Source organism: Mizuhopecten yessoensis, unplaced genomic scaffold, assembly GCF_002113885.1.
Source record: "Mizuhopecten yessoensis strain PY_sf001 unplaced genomic scaffold, ASM211388v2 scaffold2891, whole genome shotgun sequence".
Taxonomy (NCBI): Eukaryota; Metazoa; Mollusca; class Bivalvia; order Pectinida; family Pectinidae; genus Mizuhopecten; species Mizuhopecten yessoensis.
The window spans coordinates 388,216-415,711 of NW_018404771.1; the positions used below are offsets into that span (position 1 = coordinate 388,216).

At 35.5% G+C, this 27,496-nt stretch overlaps 1 protein-coding gene across 2 annotated transcripts in view; it reads right to left on the reverse strand.

Moving 5' to 3' along the window:
* LOC110446614 overlaps nucleotides 1–27,496 on the reverse strand; it is a 112,092-nt gene that overhangs the window by 81,696 nt on the left and 2,900 nt on the right. Inside the window, exon 2 of one of the 2 annotated variants that reach the window (XM_021491844.1) lies at nucleotides 24,598–24,759. In XM_021491844.1, the coding sequence (XP_021347519.1) occupies nucleotides 24,598–24,666 (69 nt within the window). In that variant the 5' untranslated portion in view covers nucleotides 24,667–24,759. Of the gene's footprint in view, nucleotides 1–24,597; nucleotides 24,834–27,496 lie in introns of those variants that run through there. The other variant, XM_021491843.1, reaches the window with a different exon arrangement.

Here is a 27,496-nt window from a genome sequence, read left to right on the forward strand (position 1 = left end):
CTTATTTAAAAAGGCTTTTTGGCTTTGAGAATAATCCTTAGTTTTATCCAGCCCCAAAAACTGATTCTCAAGTGGCCTCGACTTTGTCTGGATCAAGGGAAAGCACTCTGTTGAAAACGTAAAGGTTATCAGGTACACATCCAATAAGGTATTTGATATGACAAAAGTTGTCAAAATATTAAAAAATTACATCCCATACACCATTCTATAGCATTAACAGCTTTGTAATCATATAGGTGGCTACTTTTGAAAACACGTTGGTGAAAAATCTCTTCAAAAAATTCTGAAAGAAATTAAGTGATACCATACGAATAGCTATCAAGTTGACTATGAGGCAATAAATATGATCCATTTTTTGCTGATTGTTTTGTTTTCTCAAGCTCCAAGTTTTTATAGATATTTTTGGAGTGTAGTAACCTTGGCCAAAATGTTTGAATTTTAGTGGATATGAAAACATATCAATCTAGCTTTTTTTTCTTTGCAATGGTCTGTTTTTTGGGTGGCCCTTTAGCTGGGTAAGTTAACAGAGTACAATTTCCGCTGACTTGGCGGTAACGTTGAAGATTAGAACCATATCTCTATTTCTTTAGTTTAATAACCCTATACTCTTAAGTTTGAAATAACTTTGAAAAAAAATGATTAAAAAGTGATTTCAAGTTAGTTTTTTTTTTAAATAATTATTTAACTCATTTAACCCAATTGCAACAAACCATGGTTTGGTTAAAAAAAAAAATATTAATAAGTTAACAAAATTAAGTTTTTTGAATAAAATGTTCTAACAACACAAGACAAGTTTATTTCCTTATTTTTTTGTATGTAATCCCTCCTCTAACCTTTAAAATAACTGTTAATACATGTACACTTTTTTTGATTTTAATGTGTTAGCAAGGCTTATTAAACTATCATAGGGTCACATGTTTTCATCTTAAATTGGAAGGCCTAAATAAGTATAGGATTTTTATGTTTTAAATGCACTACATACAGCCTTGCAAAGAAAGGGACATAACTCTTATATCACCGGTCACCTGAGAAACGGGTATAGGTAGGTGTTTACCTGTACCCTGGGCTACAGGTAGATACTAACCACACCTTAACGGACACAGGTAGCAATACCACACCTGTATGTTGATCTACAGGTGAAAATTCCAGATATACATGTTTACTTATCTCTTAAATGCCAAATGTTCGAAAATATTGATCTTCCAGGTAAATAGCACACATAGGCACTGCCGATGAGTTATTCATATTCAATGAAATGAACATCCTATCAATGACGTACATGTGTCTTGTCAACTGTAATCATAACACTGAGCAACCATGACAGAATATCTAAATATTGATTTGACCAAAATTCATATTCATCTGCAGAAAAAGGTCTTAAACTCATAAGTTAATTATCAATTTTCAGTATAATAAACGTTTAGATAATTGACCAATTTTACTGTTTGTCCATTGGGAGCTCTATTCAGAAGAATGTCATTGCCTTTTTTCTTGATCCCTATAATACCTGTCTTTGTTATTTGATTATTTTCTGGGGTTTTCCCCCCTGGATAGACTGTTTTAATCAGGGTAGTACTCATTTGTACAGCTAGATAGATTAGAACAAACAGGGTAGTACCAATTTTTACACCTGGATAGACTTGAAAAATGAGGATAGTACTTATTTATACAGCTGGATAGACTAGAACAATCAGGATAGTACTACTTTGTACAGCTGGATAGACTAGAACAATCAGGGTAGTACTCATGTGTACAATTTAACAGACTGGAACAATCATGGAAGGTGCCCACTAGAGCCTAAAATAATTATGATGAATTTTTCTATTCTATCCTTGACCTCATAAAGCCCCTGCAAGTAATTACAAATTTGGTGTATAGATATTTTAACACCGATAAGAAATCAAAACTGGCCTCAGAAAAATTAACAATTCTTTTTCAACCATAACAGCATGTTTGCGTGACTTCAAAATACTTACACCCTAGACTTTTCAATTAGTCTTTGAAGCCATATTGAACTTTAAACATATTTACAATATCATAAATTGATCTTCGCCTTTTAAAGAGTGCAATGTCCTGCAGGTAATGCACATTTAAATTTTTCATTGATTGATTGTAAAGGTGCCAGTTTATTAATTATCCATGTATGCTTCACAGGACTTTTTCTCCAATTATTTAATAATTTTCCAAAATTGGTGTGTGTATTTACGCTGTGTTCGATACCAACAACAATAAGGCTTAGGAATGATAGTCAACAAATATACCTCGACAGACAGCCTGACACTCCAGACGGACCACACTAGGATTCAAGTCTGGGACAAAACTAAAATGCCCTACCAACCGAGATATCTAATCACTGAAGCAATTCTAGTTAGATCCAGTAAACTTTTTGGACTGATTTTGCTTTTTATCTACTTCAATCTACCTATGTGGCGCAAACCTAATTCTTATGGCTATATTATGCATCCCAATAACTCTAACACAGACCAAATTTATCTGCAGTAGATAATAAAAGGATTTTGAATTATAGCATAAATCTTCAAAATTAAATCACGGCTCAGCTCAGATGTCAGGTGACCAGGTGTACATGCCTGTGTATGACACACACCTGAGGTAGACTTTAGGTTGTATCTACCCTGTAAACTAGAATGGTACAGACCTAGTCAAAGATTTCTATGAGAGAGTATTTTTGAAGTTTTGGACATTTCTTCATCAAAAATCCATTTTAACTGTCACAATTATTTGTGTAAGAGTCTTGTCTTCAGTCACAATTGATTGTGCATGTATGTTTCATCAAATATTTTTATATAATTCAAAAACCTTTCATTAGCACTTCACAGGTCATTTCACAGTTAATGGGCTGGTCAGATGGGGCAGTGGATAAAGCACTTGTCTTTCACCAAGGCGACCGGGGTTCAATTCCCTGATCAGACATGAACAGGTATCAGGGGTTCACCTGTCCGACCACATGGGTTTTCTCCAGGTACTCCAGTTTCCTCCCACATTAAAACCCCCAGCATGCTAATATCCCGGCCAACAAAAGTGATTAACAAAAGTTGAAATAACTTGGTTTATATATATTGGGCTGGTCAGTTCCCCCTGGGAGCTTCTCTTAGTTTAGGTTCATGAAATGTTTTTTTGATGACTGAGGAAAGCAACACTAGGTTTAGGAAACTCAAGTGTCCTCAGCAACTAGAAACCTGTCCACAAATACAGAACAGATAACTCCAAACCGACAACACTGGACAATATGATGACCACAGACACACAGACAGACAAACATGGGTGGGTCAATATTGAACTATTGCCACTCAGACTACCCTCTAATCACCGGGCTCTAATACGAAGACTCCCCAGGTAGGTAAACAATATATCTGTTATGTATATCATACAAGTATTTGGGTTGATAGGTTTATGTAAAATAATTAAATTTCAAATACAATCTTACCTAAACGGTAGTCTCACATATTGTTCCTTTCTATATACTTAATCAGAATTTTTAAGATTTATTTGAGTTACAGTAGCCTCTAAAATGTATTGCCTGAATGCCACTGGTTTAGCTGTTCCTTTATAAACTTTACCAAAAATGTTAAGATCAGTGTCCACAAAAACTAGAAAGTGTCTGTAAGACATAAATGCCCCCGCTCATGGATGGGATGGGATGGGATGGGACAGGACGGGACGAACATGGGCAACACTATATGCCCCCCCCCCCCATTTTATGGCGGAGGCATACAAATTTAAAAGTCACAATATTACCTTCAGCAACAGAGAACAGATGTTTTGTGTGTGTAGCCTAAATCTGCCAATTGCCAAAAGCGTTGACTCAGATTTTCTTCCGCACAATAATTAAGCATTGAACTGTTTTTGTATGGTATTTATGATCTATTTGAATGACACAGCTTTGCAAGCAAACAACATAATGTTTTCGTTGTAATAAAAGTGTTGTTTTTTTATTTTTTATTTTGCACATAAATTTACAATGACATTGTCAAATCTCACAATGCCCAGCGATATTTCAGCAGCAGTCATGTTTATTTATATTGGATATTGTAGTTCCGGTCAGTGTTGTATTAATACGCTAAGAATTGTGTCTCGTGATGGATGGTAATTAAAGTCCCATCAACGACACAGCTTTCAAAGAGGCTATATAGTGACAATGCCATGCAAATGTAAATAATCTTTAATAACTACACAATAATCTTCAGAATGGATCATAATTACATGTAAAATAGGGCTCTTAAAATACTTCACACAATTTGATCGAAATTCAATCTGTAAATTCCTGATTGATATTAACAAATAAACACGGGACCATCAATATAGTATGTTTATACCTGATAACACAATTCTATTCAGAGCTGTTCTGATCTCCTCCCTCCGTAATGAGTTATGTAATATAAATGAAATTGGATTTTGCAGCTTATAAACATGAATTCAAGATGATAATATCACTTTGATAGATCATTGAAATTGTCATCTCTACAATAGTCAGTGTCAGGCCTATTAATACGATCTCTGACAAACATTAACATACTTTTCTCCTTTAAACTTTAATTGATATACTTAATACATTCTAGGTAGGCTGTTTTACCTTTGAAATACATCCAGACTTATTTGATTTTTTTTGTCTTGTGCTTTCACTGTCTTCATATGAGCTTAGCTGTTGTTAGGACATACTGTCATATGACCTTAGCTGTTACATGGACACACCATCATATGACCTTAGCTGTTGTGTGGACACGACATCATATGACCTTAGCTGTTGTGTGGACACAACATCATATGACCTTAGCTGTTGTAAGGACATACTGTCATATGACCTTAGATGTTGTGTGGACACGACATCATATGACCTTAGTTGTTTCATGGCCACACCGTCATATGACCTTAGCTGTTGTGTGGACATGGCATCATATGACCTTAGTTGTTACATGGACACACCGTCATATGAGCTTAGCTGTTGTGTGGACACGACATCATATGACCTTAACTGTTGAGTGGACATAACGTCATATGACCTTAACTTTGAGTGGATACACCGTCATATGACACTAGTTGTTGTTTTACCTTTGAAATACATCCAGACTTATTTGATTTTTTTTGTCTTGTTCTTTCACTGTCTTCATATGAGCTTAGCTGTTGTTAGGACATACTGTCATATGACCTTAGCTGTTACATAGACACACCATCATATGACCTTAGCTGTTGTGTGGACACAACATCTTATGACCTTAGCTGTTGTAAGGACATACTGTAATATGACCTTAGCTGTTACATGGACACACCGTCATATGACCTTATCTGTTGTGTGGACATGACATCATATGACCTTAGCTGTTGTAAGGACATACTGTAATATGACCTTAGCTGTTACATGGACACACCGTCATATGACCTTAGCTGTTGTGTGGACACGACATCATCTGACCTTAGCTGTTGTGTGGACACAACATCATATGCCCTTAGCTGTTGTAAGGACATACTGTCATATGACCGTAGCTGTTACATGGACACACCGTCATATGACCTTAGCTGTTGTGTGGACATGGCATCATATGACCTTAGTTGTTACATGGACACACTGTCATATGACCTTAGCTGTTGTGTGGACACGACATCATCTGACCTTAGCTGTTGTGTGGACACAACATCATATGACCTTAACTGTTGTGTGGACATAACGTCATATGACCTTAGCTGTTGTGTGGACACAACGTCATATGACCTTAGCTGTTGTGTGTACACGACATCATATGACCTTAACTGTTGTGTGGACATAACGTCATATGACCTTAACTTTGCGTGGATACACCGTCATATGACACTAGTTGTTGTTTTACCTTTGAAATACATCCAGACTTATTTGATTTTTTTTGTCTTGTTCTTTCACTGTCTTCATATGAGCTTAGCTGTTGTTAGGACATACTGTCATATGACCTTAGCTGTTACATGGACACACCATCATATGACCTTAGCTGTTGTGTGGACACAACGTCATATGACCTTAGCTGTTGTGTGTACACGACATCATATGACCTTAGCTGTTACATGGACGTACTGTCATATGACCTTAGCTGTTGCTAGGACAGACTGTGATATGACCTTAGTTGTTACATGGACACACCGTCATATGTCCTTAGCTGTTGTGTGGACACGACATCATATCACCTTAGCTGTAACATGGACATACTGTCATATGACCTTAGCTGTTGTGTGGACACGACATCATATGACCTTAGTTGTTACATGGACACACTGTCATATGACCTTAGCTGTTGTGTGGACACGACATCATATGACCTTAACTGTTGTGTGGACATAACGTCATATGACCTTAACTTTGTGTGGATACACCGTCATATGACACTAGTTGTTGTGTGGACACAACGTCATATGACCTTAGCTGTTGTGTGGACACAACGTCATATGACCTTAGTTGTTTTGTGGACAAAAGATATACAATCTCAAAAAAAACGACTTTATGATTTTATCATGTACAAGATATTTTAACACATATCAATTAATGCTTAAAATCAAAATATTCTCTGAATATATTTACATTATTGTTATTGTTAGGTGAGGAACTCTTTTGAAAGAGAAAACAATAAGATGACATACATCCTTAAATAACAAGTTTTTCTAGAAACAAGGTCAAGCTAGGTACAACAGAAATGGGTTATTTATTTTGACCCAACGTAACAACATGCTATTATTAACCCTAAATCTTAGCCACAGTTGTGGACTTTATCATCAGAAATACGACGAAAAAGCCATGTGTATATGAATATTGATATAGGAATATTACACAGACCATAAAAGGAGGGTGCCAGAATGAAAATATTTTACGACTCTTCCGACAGCAATAACCCAGATCTTATTTTTATCCACTCACACATAGAAATTAATAACTGTATATTCAATATTGTTAAGAAAATCAAATTCAATATGACTACCGCAATTACATATTTCTTTTATGTTTATAGAGGACCAATTTGAATGTAAAAGTAATCGGGCATAGAGTTTTTTAAATCGTAAAACGTAGGAATTCAATCAGACAGTGTGGGCCTCCCCATGGTAAATCTAACATCATGTCATATCCTTTTTCATCCAGGGGAATGAAATGTTCTTTTTATGGAAGTAGTGAGTAAATAGTCGTATTTGTATATGACGATATATGATTTAAGTGAGTCCTTTGAGTGTCAATGGAAACATTTATAGTCTTGTGTATTCTCTTCAGACCGTCCAGACACAGGTTTGAAACGCAGAGCAGGGTGTATGTTTTATAGAGCTATATTTAATAAAGGTAAATCAGGAACGTTTTGTTACAGTAGTCAAACTTTGTTTTAAAGTAAATATTTATTTTCAGCACACTAACATTTTAGCACCTAATCAAATTTCAACTTTGTTTCTAACACGATATCGAAGTTTTACTTTTTGAACAAACAATGTACGTATTAAAAGCGTGGCAACATTTCAAGACCGACTGGTCCCTTTGTCAAGCTATGCCCTAACCCTAACTGTATGAAAGCTAGCTTGATAAAGGGACCAGTCGGTCTTGAAACGTTGCGACACTTTTAATACATACATTGTTTGTGTAAAAAGTAAAATTTTGATATCACATATTTCCAAACTGATGTATCTTATTGAAAATAGTTTCTATTTACTCATTGAAAGATTAACACACAGACAATATAGATGAACAATATACAGAACCTTCGTTTAGTGTAATCATAATTTACAGCAATATTACATTACAATAGTACATTTTTTTAATTTTAAAATTGGGGGGGGGGGGGGGGGGGGAATTATTACCAGGTATGGGCTTATCACAAGGATAATATGGTATTCAAAATGCTACATGTCAATTTTGCATAAAATACATACAAGCATGATCCAAAATATACAAACAATAATGACACCTAGCCTTTTAACCTATTCACTCCTAAAGTCACATTTGAACTTTACCGAATCAAAGACTGGGCGAGTCCAGTTTAAATATGTTAAGGGGTGAATGAGTTCAGGCTTACGAGACACTATAGATATTGGTTAATACAACATAGTTCATTACTACTAAAATATAGCTAAGGAGCAAGAAATGAACTTAAATAGAATAGCATTACCGCCAAAATAGGTACATTTACACTATTTTGGAAGCAAGTCTATCCTTCACGAAAATATTGATATATTTGCCAATTAAGGGAAATCTAGCACAACTACTTTTATAAAAGTACACTGTTCCTTGAATTCAATATCTTGCTGATAAACTAATTTTAATCATGCAAAGTCAAACTAAATTGAGTAATTATGCCTGTATTCTATACAGAATCCCCATTAAATAACAAGTAAAATAAATTATGTACCACAACTTCAACACACAAACACAAAATGTGAACTCAAAGTTGACCAGAAAGGACAACAAGGTCTGTATTCATGAAACCATTTCCATACTCAAGCATGGATTTTGTGCTCAAACCAACTTTCTTGCTGACTCGCTGAAATCATGTCAAACTATCAAAAAGTCAAATGTAAACATTGTTATGATTTATAACGGGAGCAAGAAATTCGACTTGAGCACAAAACCCATGCTTGAGCATGAGAATAGTTTCATGAATATGTGCCCAGGTTTAGGGATCGAGGTGACACCAAAATTTAAGGAAAGACAACATGATCCCCACAAAATGCGGTGACAATTACTCCCTCCTCCCCCAAAACACACAACAATTATAATTTTCCAATGCCTCCACTGAGCATTGGACCTCAAACATTTGGCTTAGCCGTCTCACTCAATTTAATGAAAAAAAGAGAAATTTACTACATTGTACTTCCTTTTGTTGATATACGTTTGAATGGTGACCTCATTGCAACTATGAAAATGATGTCAAATAAATGACAATGGAAATGAGTTTCAAACCACTCAATTTCATTCAAACTGCAAGATGTCTAATGCCATTGCTTAATGGAAATGTGAGGGCTGAATTGAGGCTGGTTTCTTTGAGTGTTGAGCAAAGACAATCTTAGTGAACAGTGTCACTAAACTTCAGAACTATTGTTTTAATGGAAATTTGAAGTCATTTAATATTTAACATAACAATGAATTTTCATATTATTATCTTGAAAACTGAACTTTCAGCTGCATGATTATCTATCTTCAAAAATATTGGATGCTCATAAACATTAGATTTTAATTTGAAGGAAAAAAGAAGCATAGATAAAGAATCCCTTCCACAAACATGTTCATTGCTCATCAAAATCAGCCAGGCGTCTTAAATACGCAGTATTGTGATCAAAGCATTGCAAACAATTTAAAAATCATTGACATTCAGAAACCTGCTAAACGATTTTGAAATCTTCAGTCAGTAATTAAACAATAAATGTTTGTGCAACACTTTGCGCATAACACTTTGCGATGTAATCATGTAAGATTTCATACAATCGCATTTCTGTCGATCGTTTATATCCAATTGATGTCTACATCAAACACAGCCTTATAGAGCCAGTGATTTTTTAAAACATATTTAATATCTAACAACATGACATGTATGATCATGAAAAAAAAGAAATTTGTTCCACCACTTTGTCAGCTGTTCGGTCTAGATAATTTGACAGCTTTTGAACTCGGCTGTGCTGACAGGTGCAGGTTTGACAATGATGTCAGGTGCATCAATTTAATTGACTTTTGGTAAACCTTTTAAACAGGGTTTTATAACAATTGCACAGACATTGTTTATCTCCGAGCTGCCCTTGGTGAAGGTCCCTAATTGTCTACATCAAATAAACTTTTAAATGTATATATATATATATGTGTTATAAAATGACCATGTTTTGGGAAGGTTTTTAAATCAACTTTTGAACAGTAGGTCAAAGACATGAGAAGACATTACAAAAAAATGATTTTCAAATCCCAGTTCGGATAGTAAGGAGAATATCAAACCTTACTTTTTGCGGAAAACTAATGGTGTACATATATTTACATAACAAAATTCTATCAAGGTTCGATCTATTATTGCCAATCATCTGTCAAATTATGACGAGGCTTCACTAGGGTGATATACATATGCATGTGTTTGTACAAATTACGGTGAGTCTATTTGCGTTTGGACAGATTACACCCGTAAAATCCGCATTTGTTTATTCACCAGTGCAGAATTTCGATTTAGACTTTTTTCAACATTTGATCCCTTTGTAAGCAATAATATTGATACATGTATGAACATAAGACAAATCTGGCCGATGTTTGGGGACCCCTGCCGTTTTAGTTTGATAGCGGGAGTGTGTAAATATGACTATCGATACACTAAGTACATATAACACTCCCCAAACCTCAAAATGACAACCAATCGAAGGTGTAATGCAGAACTTAGTTTTATAACAGTTTACTGTAAAATTCCATGGATAAACGTGAAAAAATTCCATGGATTTACGTGAAAAACTTACAAATGCATTTTGTACTGACAAGAAGACTAGTGTTCATAGGTAGATCATGTTTGTTTTACAACACGACAAACAACGATACCACCTGTTACCTGTTGTATAAATACTCAAATATAACATAAACAAAACATTAATGGGTGGCAATATATATTGTACATAAACCTTATTTCATTCATTCTTTATTACCTTAAACCTTGCGGTTTATCAGTATAGTGCATATATACAGTGCAAATTATACAGTACATATATAGGATGGGGGAGTGATTACAATCCCAAGGGTTTGTAATCTCTGTGGCGTTTTCTTACCCCATCTAAGACTTTTAAGTACATTGGACAAAAACTTTAAAAGATAAAGTTTTTATATAAACATGTTGTTTTTAATAAAAACGGCCATTTTCAATTCATTTGAAGTGTTCTAGTTGTTTATGCACTTAACATGTCTTACAAGCTTGCCATGGTGATATTTACTTGGAATCAGGCATAAATACAAATTAAACCTGGTTTAATGTAATTTATGAATGTCCTAGTAATACTTTGTTTTTTATTATGTTTCAATATCATGAATGTTAAAGTACTGTATTTGTTGTATCTATGATTGATATGAGCGGACGCTGACCATTAGTAGGAGGTGAGAAGGTCAAAAGTCGTATGAATTTGTGGCTATTTTTAGCACCCTATATAAGTATGTGCACTAGCTGACCCTAGGTCACTAGCCTGCTGAAGATGATGGAGGAACAAGGTGTGTACCTTCTTTTTACATCATGATCTAATTTTGAAAAATATCTAAGTGAATTTTATTACCCACCACCTCCCCTTCTTGCCTCCTTCTCAATATGATTATTACTTCTTAAAGGGGCGTTTTCTTACCCCATCTAAGACTTTTAAGTACATTGGACAAAAACTTTAAAAGATAAAGTTTTTATATAAACATGTCGCTTTTAATAAAAACGGCCATTTTCAATTCATTTGAAGTGTTCTAGTTGTTTATGCACTTAACATGTCTTACAAGCTTGCCATGGTGATATTTACTTGGAATCAGGCATAAATATATATACAAACAGAGAATACAACCTTCCAACCATGCATACACGATAAAATCAGAGAGAAAGTGTAGAGAGTGATTCCTTTAATCTTAAACAGTATTGCATCTCCATTTTTGACATTGGTTCAGATATTTGGCTAAATTAGACAGTGTTTTATTATTTCTTGTTGTCGTCAAATCTAAAAAAAATTGCCATACTAGGTTTTTTATGATAATATTTTTTAATGAAACGATTTCTTTAATCAGTATAATGACTACATCTAATAATAAAATGATATTCGTCTTCAATATCACCAGTGTTACAATATATACAAAATCTATCTTTTCTCTCTAAACCATGAAATCTACCCGTTTCAATATTCGATGTATACGATGTCAACCAAATTTTAGCAAGTATCTAACTTTAGGTGCCATGTACTACACGTTTGAATAGAAACAGGACTTTGTGAAAACCTAGGATTTTAACTCGGGGACATTTTTGCCCCAGCATTTGTACAGTTTAAACGCCTACCATCTGAGAACAGATAGTTCCTGAGGAGAAGTTGTTTAAAGCATGACAACAAATCGACAGCTTTTTGCCCCACCCCTCAGCCTCTGAATGATGAGCCCCTCCAATTGTACAGTGATGAATCCCCACCGCATGATCATGTTTCCAGCAAAATATGATTCATTTCAATTGAATATTTTCAAAGAAGAAGTGGCTTAAAACAATTAGCCATATTAATTTTACCCTTTTTTGGCCCATTCCCCAGACACCAGCACCCTGGGAGGGGGTTCATGCTCCTCTATTTGTACAAGTTTTGATCCTCGCCATATGTACCTGGTATAAATAATTTTCAGTCAAATTTTGCTGAGCAGTTGGGATTGAATGGAAGGATGTTTGGCTGGATGGACACCAGACACTGCAGTATGGCAAGCTTTTCTCGGTTCTTCAAATAGGTAAACTTGAAACTGACACACCATTTCATAGTATTTCATGGGGTTGGGCTTCTTACAAGACATCCCATCCCAACCCACCAGCAAAACCATAAAAAGAGGGGGGAAAAGGGGGTCAGCTTATCACTATGCATGGGCTTAACAATGGCAAAATAAGGAATCTAAATTCATAACTACTGCGGTACACAAAGTATATATATATATAGAATTTAAGACAATCCTCTGAAAATAAGAAGTACAGAAATTTTATTTACAAAATACTTCCAAAATACAAGTAATAATTATCCTCAGTCCCCCCATCCCCCATCCCCAACCCCCCACCCCATAGGGGATCCCAATCCATTCTATGCAACTAGTAAATTGCATATTTTTAAAGTATAATAACATTAAAAAGAATTCAATTTCATAAAACCAACATAATTATTTATTTATATATTTTCATAAGGGAAAATCAAATAATAACATAAAATAACTGTCTATATATATTATCCCATCTTCCATCTTCCTTATAGCCAGATAAATTACAAAATATCTAATTCAAGTGTTGGAATATCAAAGGTCAACAAGGTTTCATTCAAAGACGGACAAAATATATTCGGATGTAAAGGTACAGTGATACATCTTGCTCATTTCAATTCTCAGTGGCGGATCCAGAGGGGTTTTATGGGCTTCAGGAAACCCCCCCACCCCGAGAATTTTCTTTAAAAATCATGTATTTTCACCATTTTCCTCAATTTTTCCCCACATGGAAACCCCCCCAGGAAATTTGGAAACCCCCCCAGATAGGTCTCTGGATCCGCCACTGATTCTCTATGATGTTTAAGTATGTGGTGTTTTTTTTATTGGCCTTAATGACATATTATGTGTTGACAGGCAGTAAAGAACAAAATCTTTTTAAAGTATCTGTCTCAAGTGTAATGGGGCACTTCTACGAAGGCTAAGTTTCCTGACTGTAACTTGTAAACACAGGTACTTTCGAACACTACATATTAATCACAATAGGACATTTAGAGGTAAACCCAACACTTAGAACATTTTTATAACATTAACTCCTAACAATTCAAGTATTTATAAAATTTGTATCATTCAGAAGCTTGAGTAAACATACCCATTTCCTTCCTCATAGAACAAAATACAAACGCACAGTAAACTTTGACCAAGAGAGGCTTATACATATATCAATCATGATACATTTCTCCTGATTGAAAATAAATAAAATGTTTTATCCTCTACTTGTCCCGACTAAAGTGTAAACATTCCGTCACGACAAAAGGCTCTATAGTGTGTTTGTTGTCCTAATACCAGCGGGACAAGTGCTGAGGAAATTGGTTTTTGTGCCGCAAGAATGAGGTATTTAACTGGTACAGTATCAATGAACACTTGACTTTAACGAACGACTGTGTACAAACACAGTCACAAAGACAGGTGTGTAACTAGCTCGTCAACAGGTGAGTTCTCTACCTCTAAAGTGTAAAAACATGCCATACTAACATAATAAAGAAGGGAAAATCTAACACTTTAAAAGTGACTATTCACATACATTGGAGAATCATGATAATAATAATAAACCTGATTTGAAAATAGGCTGGCTTTGAAAATAAGCCTATTTAGCTTCCTTGTGGTTAAATTTATCTTGAAAGTAAGCCAGCTAGTAAAAAAGGCCTTAAAATATGCTTTAGATATTCCTTGCAGTCATATTAATGTATAACATTTTTGAAGAATAAATAACTAGACAACATGTTCATCTGTTTTTAAGTTCTGTGTACAAGCGGATCTGAAGGAATCCTTTCTACTGTGGCAGACCTCGCAAATCAAATATCTATCTTGTAAAATATTAACCTGAAAGAATCTGCGAGAAAATGAGAAAATGAGAAAATAGATGCAGCATAAAATCTGTCAGTAAAATATAGCAGTACAAAGGTTGAGGAGATCACACAGACTTTACTACCCACTACAATACATTGTACAAGGCTAGCTGTACTATTATACTCAAACTTACAAATCTAATATCTTTTTTTTCTCTAGTGTTATGACATCTTTGAAAACTTGGATCTTTGATTCACCTAGAAATAAGAGTCTTGGATTAGATGCAAGGTCATAAACAAACTGTCTGCTGATGATACAAAGGAGCTTTTACCAAATGACCTGTATGAAAATTGGACATCAAAAACTGACCTCTGACCTTTATTAATGCATCTTGTATTAATGATGATTATTCAACAATCTGGTTTCCCACTATCAAGCCACCACTAATCCAGCTGTCCCACCATCCAGCCACCACTAATCCAGTTGTCCCACTATCAAGCCACCACTAATCCGACTGTCTCACTTTCTAGCCACCACTAATCCAGTTGTCCCACAATCAAGTCACCACTAATCCGGCTGTCCCACCATCCAGCCACCACTAATCCAGTTGTCCCAGTATCAAGCCACCACTAATCCAGTTGTCCCACTTTCAAGCCACCACTAATCCAGTTGTCCCAATATCTAGCCACCAGTGACCACTAATCCAGTTGTCCCAATATCAAGCCACCACTAATCCAGCTGTCCCACCATCCAGCCACCACTAATCCAGTTGTCCCACTATCAAGCCACCACTAATCCGACTGTCTCACTTTCTAGCCACCACTAATCCAGTTGTCCCACAATCAAGTCACCACTAATCCGGCTGTCCCACCATCCAGCCACCACTAATCCAGTTGTCCCAGTATCAAGCCACCACTAATCCAGTTGTCCCACTTTCAAGCCACCACTAATCCAGGTGTCCCAATATCTAGCCACCAGTGACCACTAATCCAGTTGTCCCAATATCAAGCCACCACTAATCCGGCTGTCACACCATCCAGCCACCTCTAATCCAGTTGTCCCAATATCAAGCCACCACTAATCCAGTTGTCCCACTGTCAAGCCACCACTAATCCAGTTGTCCCACTATCAAGCCACCACTAATCCAGGTGTCCCAATATCTAGCCACCACAAATCCAGTTGTCCCAATATCAAGCCACCACTAATCTGTTTGTCCCAATATCAAGCCACCACTTATCCAGTTGTCCCACTATCAAGCTACCACTAATCCAGTTGTCCCACTATCAAGCCACCACTAATCCAGTTGTCCCCATATCCAGCCACCACTAATCAAGTTGTCCCAATATCAAGCCACCACTAATCCAGTTGTCCCAATATCAAGCCAACACTAATCCAGTTGTCCCAATATCCAGCCACCACTAATCCAGTTGTCCCAATATCAAGCCACCACTAATCCAGTTGTCCCACTATCCAGCCACCAATAATCTGTTTGTCCCACTATAAAGCCAGCACTAATCTAGTTGTCCTACTATCAAGCCACCACTAATCCAGTTGTCCAAATATCAAACCACTACAAATCCAGTTGTTCCACTATCAAGCCACCACTAATCTTGATGCCCACCATCCAGCCACCACTAATCCAGTTGTCCCACTATCAAGCCACCACTAATCCAGTTTTCCCAATATCCAGCCACCACTAATCTGGTTGTCCATCTATCAAGCCACGACTAATCTAGTTGTCCTACTATCAAGCCACCACTAATCAAGTTGTCCCACTATCAAGCCACCACTAATCTAGTTGTCCTACTATCAAGTCACCACTAATCTAGTTGTCCTACTATCAAGCCACCACTAATCCAGTTTTCCCAATATCCAGCCACCACTCATCTGGTTGTGCATTTATCAAGCCACCACTAATCTAGTTGTCCTACTATCAAGCCACCACTAATCCAGTTTTCCCAATATCCAGTCACCACTAATCTGGTTGTGCATCTATCAAGCCACCACTAATCTAGTTGTCCTATTATCAAGCCACCACTAATCCAGTTGTCCCACTATCAAGCCACCACTAATCTAGTTGTCCTACTATCAAGCCATCACTAATCCAGTTGTCCCACTATCAAGCCACCACTATAATCCAGTTTTCCCACTTTCTGATTGCTTCACTATCTAGCTGAGTTAGGAAAGCTTTTCCATTTATATCAATACATGTGTATATAATTCTACAAATATTCCAGCTTTTTTGTAATCCAGCAACTTATATTTGGAACTAAAGTGGCATGATTGTCTACAGGGGACACTGATTGATTCATTAATTGATTGAGACTATAATGACAGAATTATTGCAATAGGAAAACATTTAACAGTAGAAAAATGTCAAGGTAGAAAAAGAAGAGGGAAGAGGAAAGAGAAGTACAAAAAGTATTGAAGAAGGAATGCAACATAAGGGAACGGTGTATAAATCCTCAAACAACTGTTAAAGTGAAAATGTTTCACGTGACTGATTGAACTGATCACAGTATGTAAATGGATCTGAAATCTATATGTATACATGTTTTATGTTTATCTATGATATATATAACCTATCGATAATTACTTGTGAGTGGATATTTCCGTGCTAATTTGATGCAAAAAAAGCAGGCATTTCCATACTTTGAAAATGTCTACTTTTACAGTATCCAGCCACTAGTTGATATACAGTTAAATGATTCCAGAAACAAGTTGTAAAACTTTCACATTTCTGTCTTAATGAGACACTTTAACATGATGATGTTGAGGCTGAATTTTTCGAAAATATTCCCTTATGCACTGGTAGCCATGTCATCCCGCCTACTTTTCCTGATACTAGAAACATACACTGCTCAACATTACAAGTTACCTGTCGCAGCATTACAAGTTACCTGTCGCAGCATTACAAGTTACCTGTCGCAGCATTACAAGTTACCTGTCATTTCCTGTTAATGAGGTATATCATATGTTACCTGTGTATTGACAGTGACCTTCACAGGTAAACACATGATAGTTTAATTACAGTTTAAAAGTTAGACTTGCTGACCCTTCCTCACACCTCATTCACTCTCTAACCTCCCACAAGTTGTAGAATGATTGTTCCATGTACACTAGCTACTTATAAGGCATTCACATGTAAACTGACATTATCAATTATCGGTTGACATTATATAAAATGTCTGTTTAACCCACATCACCTTTGATAATCCATTTGGCCCCCAAGTCCTTAAAAAGACAGGGCATCAAATTACATCCTTGGCTCACTCCCAAATTTCAACCTTTATGTAAACGCAGAAAGGTTATAGTATTGGTATTCATCACTTAATGAAATGTAATTAGTTTTCATCACTTAATGAAATGTAATTAGTTTTCATCACTTAATGAGATGTAACTCATATTCATTACCTAATAAAATATAACTTGTGTTTATCACTTGATGAAATATAGCTCGTATTTATCAGTTGATGAAATATAACTGGTACACATCACTAAATGAAATAAAACTGGTATTCAAAATTTGTATATTAATTTCTCTGTCAGGGAGCTTTGTCTCCCCGGTTCCCTACCAGTGCCCTGCCCTCACTTATAAGGGGCCTAGATGCCCCCCCCCCCCCCCCCCCCCCCCCAACAACAACAACAACAACAACAACAACAACCAACCAACCAACCAACCACTCACCCACATGAAAACATTTTTTTTTACAATGCTCATTACTTCTAAATGAACCCACCCTGAGCAAGGGCTAGCTACACCTCAATCATGTCTGTGTTATTTTGATGGTAGAAATACACTATACTGTATAGATGGCACTACAGTATAACAAGCTGAGATAACTGTGCCTTATCATTCCCTGGTAATCTGTTCAACAAAACAACTTTAAATCAAAAGATAAAATTCTCCTATATAAATACATCAAATCCCCTCATGTGGAGGGGGGGGNCAGAAAATAGGGTCAAGTGAGTAATTTCTTGACAGACAATATGTTGCTAACTTTTGATTGTTCGGGTAGCCGGGTATTATCTAGGTTATCAGAAGATCGGTTTGGAATCTCGCCACTTCACTATCAAGTTTGACACTCTCATAGCCGAGACTCAAATTTCATCAAGTACAATTCACCTCTGAGGACAATATTAATTTCATTAGCAATATGAGAGCTACCATACTTAGAAACCATTTAAGTATTATTGCCATTATAGATTTATTACTTCTGATGTCCTGTAGGGGCAATGTAAGGTACCAACAATTAACAACGGCAATTAGCGAAATAAAGCCACGTCTTTGATGTTTTCAGAGATCTGCACTATTTCATTGTCAGTTTTCTACAGGGGATCATCCTAACGTGTATTCATATCACACATTTAAAAAAGTTTTTTGGAATTTAAATATTTAATTTTCGAAGATTTAATTTTCAAGGACTGTTAATACCTGGGGTGGCCTTTGTGTGAATAATCGAAGGGATTTACACAAGACATTCAGCAGTATAAAAAAAGGTCTTTTTTGCAGTTGGAGTAAACAATCAAGGAATATTTGCCAAGCACAGGTGTTATGTCACCGACGCCATACAACTGCCACATACATCAGGCGATTGTGCATCGAACAGACCCAATATCGTTTTGTTTGCTTTCAAAGCTTTTGGGGTTATATTAAAGGATCCCCCTACCACTGCCAAAAACTGTATTGTCTTATAATGATATACTGAGCTGGTTATTTACCATTTAGTCACTTCAATGTGTGAAACGAAATAAAACCAGAGAAGTTGTGAGTGAGGTCACGAAGATATATTACCCCCCACTTCATTTTATCTAGGTATTCAAATTTTGTTTGCAGGGGAAATATAAAAACCCAATCACAAATCCCTTCCTTCATGAACATGCACATATACTGTTCTTATCCTGTGCTAAGTTGCAAAAATATCCAACAAATCGTTAAGCAGGAGTTTTGTGCTTCCAATGTCTCTGGAGCAGAAAGAAACGTTTCAAGGGCCATAACACCAATTAAGATAGTCGAATAGCAAATTCCTTTCTTTCTTAATTCACATCTGCATATGATGTACTTTCCCTGTGCCAAGTTATAAACAAGAATTCCACGGAAGAGGATGTGTCGCCTGTGCAGGAAGCTGGGAGATTGTGCTTAGCACTGCATGAAGTTTGAGCTTGATCGGCCCAAGGAAACTCAAGTGATAGCATGAAAACAGATTTTCTATTTATAGTAACAGGGACCTTGACCTTTGACCTTCGGACCTGAAAAGCAATCCCAAGCAAGCACTTTTGGTAAGAAAGCACTGCATGAAGTTTGAGTTTGGTCGGCCAAAGGAAACGCAAGGTATCGCACAAAAACAGATTTTCTATTATAGTAACAGTGACCTTGACCTTTGACCTGCGGACCTGAAAAGCAATCCCAAGCAAGCACTTTTGGTAAGGAAGCACTGCATGAAGTTTGAGTTTGGTCGGCCAAAGGAAACGCAAGTTATCGCACAAAAACAGATTTTCTATTTATAGTAACAGTGACCTTGACCTTTTACCTTCGGACCTGTAAAGCTATCCCAAGCAAGCACTTTCGGTAAGGAAGCACTGTATGAAATTTGAGTTTGATCAGCCCAAGGAAACTCAAGTTATCGCACAAAAACAGATTTTCTATTATAGTAACAGTGACCTTTACCTTTGACCTTCGGACCAGTAAAGCAATCCCAAGCTAGCACTTTTGGTAAGGAAGCAATGCATGAAGTTTGAGTTTAATTGGCCCAAGGAAACTCAAGTTATTGCACGAAAACCTGTGTGCGAACGCCGTCGCCATAGCAATATACCTATGTGTCACCAGCTTTTCGCAGGCGACACAAAAATCTAACCAACAGGTATGGAGAAGTTGCTTTTACAATGTTTTTGGAGCAGAAATTTGAAATTTCAAAGGCGATAACTCTAGGAAAAAACGTCAAATCACAATGTACTTTCACTGTTGTGACCAAAAAATTCCAATTAACAGTTTAGGAGGAGTTGCACTTATGAGGTTCATGGAAAGAAGGACAGATGGACAGACAGGGTGATTTTTATACCCCCCCCAAACTTTGTTTGCTGGGGTTATACGTAAAATCATGACAGTCATGCTTAGAATTATCGAAAAATTACCAAAACCCACTTAAAAGGTATTTTGTCTTAGTGAGTTTATGAGGTGATTACTAGTGGTGAATGTGCAAGCTACATTAACTGTTACATTGGCTTGTGATCCAAGTCAGATATCTCCTCATAAACAAGATAATACAGGAAGACTTATCTGACCATTTTTAAAACAATCATGTGTAGTTGGTTAAATTCAATAAACAGCCTGAAAATTCCATTGAATAGTTATCCCGCCCACATGTATATAGATAACGAAACACATGTCAACAATGGCAAATTAGCCTAAATCTTCATAACGTATTTCACTGATGTCACAGTATTTTTTTGAACATTTCCAACTATAGTAATGTTTTTAAAATGAAGCCAATGTTACCAACCTACTTTGGTTAGTATCATGCATTCCTAAAACTCCAATTTTCTGTCTACATTTTTGTTTTTTTTATATAATCTGATTTTACATTAACGACACTTGATATCTTGTTCTGTTATTAGTTTTCCAATATATCACATGTAAGATATAAATAGCCCATGCTTAAACCTATGAGATGTTGAGAATCATAATGAATTTTCTTGTACATGTACCTGGAAATAACCCTGACAAGGGTTTTTTCACACTTTCCATTGACGTAGAACAAAATCACAAACAAATTCCAGCTTTGTAACATCATAACAAGGGTAGAAGTTAACTTTCAATTTCTTTAAAAGTTACGTACACATCCAAGTGTACATACTGAATACTCAAGTTTTAGTAATCACTAAACGCTATTTATTTAACAGCAGGGATGTTTTATTATATACTTTGGAGTATTAGGGAGTATTAGCGTACAGACAGATTTTGAAAAAGGTACAAGCTCAACCAATATTTTTACAATAAATATGGAAACTTTTCACAAGCTCTGACATAATCGTAATAAGCCCTAAACATAGGGCTAGTTGCCTTGTACATGTATCCCAAAACTAAAAAAACAGTATTTCTGTTAATGTCAAATATTGTTTAATATCACATGTTCCTGATATATGAAACATGATATAAAGAGGAGTTTATATATTATATAGCAATCAGTGCCTATATAAAACTTCTCGATTTACCAAAGTAGGACATAATAAATGAACTTGGATCAATTTATTCTTCCTCCTGACAAAATCCTCTCCCTATTTGAATGTCTTTCTTATTCAGTACAATGATTTAAATTATACACCTTAACATATCCGACGACAAAGGGACCTAACAATGTATACTACAAGCTAGGCAAATATTCTCACAAGTAAAAATACATACACACAATAATCCTGGCTTATTTCAATAAAATAATTTCTTATCACAAAGCTGTGCTCTACCTCTTTTGAAGAAATGGCACACACTCAAATCTAATAAATATCTGGTGCCCACTTAAACGATCTAACTGGTTTAGTACCTGGACTGTTATTCATAATATTTTGCATAACGTTGGTATCAATATTTTAAGGAGCATATGATATACTTTGTAAAACAATTGAATTTTTATTTATATCATTTAATAAAATAATCAATTCATTATACTTATGGTTTAACTAGCTATACTTGGCCCATTCTTTCTTTAAGTTTTAATCAACAGTGGCGTAGCAAATCAATTTGCAGAGTGTATGCTGACAGAGGGGGTCGAGCATCCGAAGCGCGTAGTGTCGGAGGAGGGGGAGTTCCCCTCCCATAGCTGAAAAAAAATGAATTGTACTAGGCCCTAGAAGCAATCTCTTGTATTCTTGGAATTCCTTTTAGTCTGATTATTAACAAAGTGGAAAATAAAGGGGGGGGGNTACCGGAGTATTCTAGCAGAGCTCCATAGACGATAGGTAATAACAACTTGATGAAGGATGGAGCATCAACGCCAAGGATTCCGTAGGTTTAGAATTTATTAGTTTACATGTCTTCAGAACGATTCTGAAGACGGTTGGCCTAGCCAACCGAAACATGTAAACTAATAAATTATAAACTTACGGAATCCTTGGCGTTGATGCTCCATCCTTCATCAAGTGATTATTAACAAGTAAAACCCGACTTTTTATATGAATATTATTAAATTTTGAACTTCACTTAGTAGTTTTTGATTTACATAAACCTGCGAGATTTGTCAATGTGTATAGACATAACAACACTAATTTATCAGACTAAGATTTTAAAGAAGATTTTTTTTCATCCTGTCCTTTTTTAATGATTGATACGGACAGTTCATATTTATCATAAAAAAATGAAATTAATAACATAATATGATTTTTAAAAAATCTAGAAATTTTTAGTGTATGCTTGAGCATACAAGCATACATGTATGCTACGCCACTGACCAAGCCTTATTACGTAGTAATAAGAATGAGTATTGCTAAATTATCAATCAGTGTCTAATTATGTCTAATCAAGTGTGCTACTTATTTGACCCCTGTGTCTATGGAAATGATCAAAGTCACTTGTTTGAACAAACTTGTTAGCCCTTCACCCAAATAAAATTGCTTACAACAGGCTAAAATATCAAAGACTCTAAAGCATGGCAGTTACTCAGAGGAAGTAGTTTATAGGTTTCAAAACACTTGACCTTTGTGATCTTGAAAGTGGGTCAAGGTCATTCATCTAAACTAAATCAAAAAGTAACGCCCCAGCATGCTACAGCCCAAATAACTTGACCCTAGGCTTTTGGGTTATTGAGAAATTGATATTTCAAAAAGCCAAACCAAACGGAAGGGCAAAAGCTCACTCGCTCTGTGTTAGGTGACCTAAAAAACTAGAATGAGAAATTAGCCTTCCTCAGAGGAAAAACATTGACAGTTTGGTTTATAAGTTAGCTGTCTACTCATCTATGTAGTATGTTTCTTTTAATCCAATTAGCAAATTTAATTGAGTATTTTCCACATCAAGAATTTCCATTGGTACAGATCGGTACATTTCAAACTAAAAGTGCTTGATAACAACAAAAAATTTAGGACACCAAAAATGTATGGTTAGTAGGTGTATGTGAAACCTGTACATGTACTAGACAGTTATTCTGATATTGGAGCCTTAGCTAAAAGGGTGAAATAGGATATGCTCGGGGTAGGTAGGTGGGTGGGTGGTTGGATGGGTGGCTGGGGGTTAAATTCCCTTTAAAACAAGGATAATATATAATTATATATATTTATTTTTAGACTGGTATGCAGTTCACACAAAAAGACTTCAATGCCGTTTACTTAATAAAACTGTGATTTTTCTCGTCAGGTTATTCTGAAAATGTGTAATTGATCATAATTTGGTTGTACATACAATAATAAAACAATCTCAAACTCGTCCCCATCAATCTTGTTTTTTAATAAATATTCTTAAAATAAAACAGGACATTGTTTAAGTTCCTTTATTTCTCTACGTTAAGACTTCCAGAAAGACATATTTCTGGAATCATGAGGGTTAACTTAATACAATGTCCAAGTCCATGACATATCAGATATTTACTGTTTTAAGATATGAAACCGTAGCCTTGATATTTCAATGTCAAAGTGTAACTTAAAGTAAAATGACACAATATAAATATACCTGGTAAATTAGCTATAATTTCAATAAAACCCTCTTAAGTTGAACGAATCGAAGTATTTCTCCAACAAATTATTTTGTCTCGACCTCCATAATCTTGATTGCTTTCCGGACTTAATTCAAACACATGGCTAGCTAGCTCAAATCTTTTTCCAAGTTAAGTTGATTTATGATTAATTTACCTAGCCAAGTTATGCAAGATTTTAAATAAAAAGAAAAACCAAACATGTCAGAATTGAAAACATTTGTTTACATCAGTCTAAAAATAGGTGCTAGCGTCAATCAGTCTTCATGGTTTAGTGTATTTTTTAAACGTAGACATAAAAAGACACCAAAATTATAACAAAGGGCAAGATATTATCATATTTTATTTCTGATTTAAAAGTCTTTGTCAGCCATTGTTGACCTTAATTCATGTTAATTGAAATCTGGCCCGACACACTCCACACGAAATTTTTGAAAAGTATTTTGTTTGAAATTCTTTTAAAACATCTGCTAATTATATATATAATTCCTGAAATAGTATAAAAAGTAAGAAAACTACACCTCTAAAGGAGAAATTGAAAAAATATATATATATAATTATATATTATTGATCATTTTTAATATTATTAATATACCGGATTATTGTGACCTTTCGTGATGTTTAATAATGGCACAGGGATAGAGTCGTTGTAGAGTGTGGTAATGAATGGAATTGATCTTAAGAAAAAATGTGTAATTATCTGACCTGTTGAACCATTTTCATCCGCAGCCTGGTCATGTAATCATGGACACTGTCTGTGTCCGTGGCAGCCATTTTTCCTCCGGTTTCCTTAGCGACACAACACACTTTTTTGACAGTTCATGTTCCTTTCATATCCCTGGGATAGAATCCTTTCATTGGGTTCACCTGTTTGGAAATTCAAAACACTTTGTTGAACACTCTATTGAAGATAGTATTGACATGAACCGGGTCGGTCCACTTGACACCCAGGGGAGTGGCAGGTCTTACCTTTAACAGGTAGAATGATAACGTAAGAACCTATATGAGAGATAAAGAGTGCATCTCTTCATACCTAGTTCCTTTTACTTAGTAAATCTACCTGAGTCTTATTGAAATCCCGCAGATAGCTTAACGGAAATTTACCTCAATTTCTATTTTCTATTTTCTTACCCCTTCAAATGAAACACCATTGAATATTTCTTACTCATAATTTCATCAGACATTGGGTTTAGGCTGCGGTCATAAATTTTAATCTAATTTATACTTTTAATCCAAATTTTGAACTTGTATAATTTTTTGTTTATTGAGCGTTAAGGTGACCATACTTTCTTATAAGCGGTCCAACCCTAAAGTTACAAGCTACGAATATTAAAACTTTTATCAACAGAAATTTTAAATAACTTTACTTGGAGGGATTTCCACCAAATTGATTTCTGACTGATGGCTGTATACAAATGGACGTGAGATGAAAGTCCTGTATAGGTAGAGCTAAGACACGGTAAATCTTTAAACCACCCTAACGGACAGATAATGTCTAGAACTGATCCATAAAAACATTTTCTCAATGATCAGAATAACGTAAATGTACACGTATACAAACAAATGGAGGTTTTGCCGTGGTAACACATTAACATATATATGTACAGAGGTTTTTAAACATTCTTTGTGAGAAGGGTTTATTATTTACTGTAGCTACATAGGAAATGACAGCCATTTTCTGTAATGAGATCTGTTTACATACATTTTAGAAAGTTAACCCTTTAAAGGTAAGTTTATCTGCATTGAAATGATATGGACACCCAATCCTTGACCATATACCCTTCCCCATATTCCTCATTCCGAACTCAATAAAAAAAATCTTATGCTTATCGAAAGACGTGATTATTATCAGAAAGGCACAGTAGTTAGAATTTAGGTTTATGTCTGAAATAAAATATTGATTATTAACCTAAACACTGATCAACTCAAAAATGAATAAAAACCCTTAGGTATTCAAAATACTTTACAGAAAATGCTTATTAACCTAAACCCACTACTGAATGTGCAAAAAAACATCTATTCAAAACATTTTATTTAAATTTTTATTTCATGTACTGGGTTTCCGAATGCTTGGCAAGGGGTACCCAAACCTGGGTTGTAAATAGTGTTGTTTTCAGAGAGCAAAGTCTTAGGAAGAAGAGGGAGGAATGTAACAGAGCTTGACTGGGTTGATTGCCGCCAAATAGGTAGATGGTAGATCGACTGACTAGAGTTTGGGAGGTCCTGGGTTTGAATCCTGATCAGGTGACGATTCGTGCAATTCTCTGTCCTGTCAAAACATTTTATATTGTCAAAAAATAAGACAATTAACTGAAGCAGTTATAACTTAAGTCATACTCATAGTGAAACCTAACATTCAGCACAATTAAAAGAAAAAATGTAAAACTCCCTAAAATTTTATATTTTGGGAAGAACGCTGAATATGCTTATCATCTAATATATAGGATCTGGCAAGTGAAAAATATAAACGAAGGGAGACAACTCCTGCTATCCAAGTGAACACATCTACATATGGAGGAGTTTAAAGAAGTCCTAGACTAACTTAGACATATACAGTGGCGGATCCAGAGACCTATCTGGGGGGGTTTCCAAATTTCCTGGGGGGGTTTCCATGTGGGGAAAATTGAGGAAAATGGTGAAAATACATGATTTTTAAAGAAAATTCTCAGGGTGGGGGGGTTTCCTGAAGCCCAAAAACCCCCTCTGGATCCGCCACTGATATAGGAATTGAACATTGAACATGTTTTAATTGTTTCTACCATATGTGTGTGTGGGAGGGTGGGGGAGGTAGGCTATTGTTTAATTACAGCCTAAGTGTTTTAATCCTCTCCAACATTACATGTCTAAAGAGCACAGCATTTTTTCTCAGAGATTGAAAAATATAAAAAAGATACTCAAAGTATACAATTAAAAAAAACTTGTTTTGGATGCATCATAAAATGAAATGATATTATAACAGGACTTGTAGTGTGTCAGGTATTATTCCAACACTCCCTTTTCTATGACTATGTTATAACTGATAAGTCAACCGACTTAAAGTAATAAAGAACTTGAACTTGAACTTGATATTGTCTCTTACTTCTCATCACAAGCTTATATTGTGACTATATCTTGACAAGTTTTAGAAGTTATAGATTCTAGAAATTGACATAATAGAAAACTAGGAGGGTGATATAAAATTTGCTTACACTAAAGAAATATGTTATTTACATTGTGACAAACACTAGGTTTGACTACAAATCAGATTGGTTAACATTGTGCACTAAATATCACCGGATCAACATTCAGCTGTAACAATTAACATACCTTTTTGATTTCTGATCGCAAACAGTTAACCGAAATTGTGGACATGCACAACTATATATATTCCTGCAATCCTCCGATGTACATGCAAGCCCCGCAATACCTAAAGGATGTTGTCCGACCAGGGGGCGTTGCCTGCACACACTCATTAACACCAAATTGACAGTAATTTGACAAGTCACAGTTCTTTCCCCAATTCCAATGGTAAAGCATTAAGCTTAACTTTAACAAATCTTTCTCCATCATAATATTATCTTATATTGCACAATTCAATCATTTTTAATAAAATGAAAATACCAAT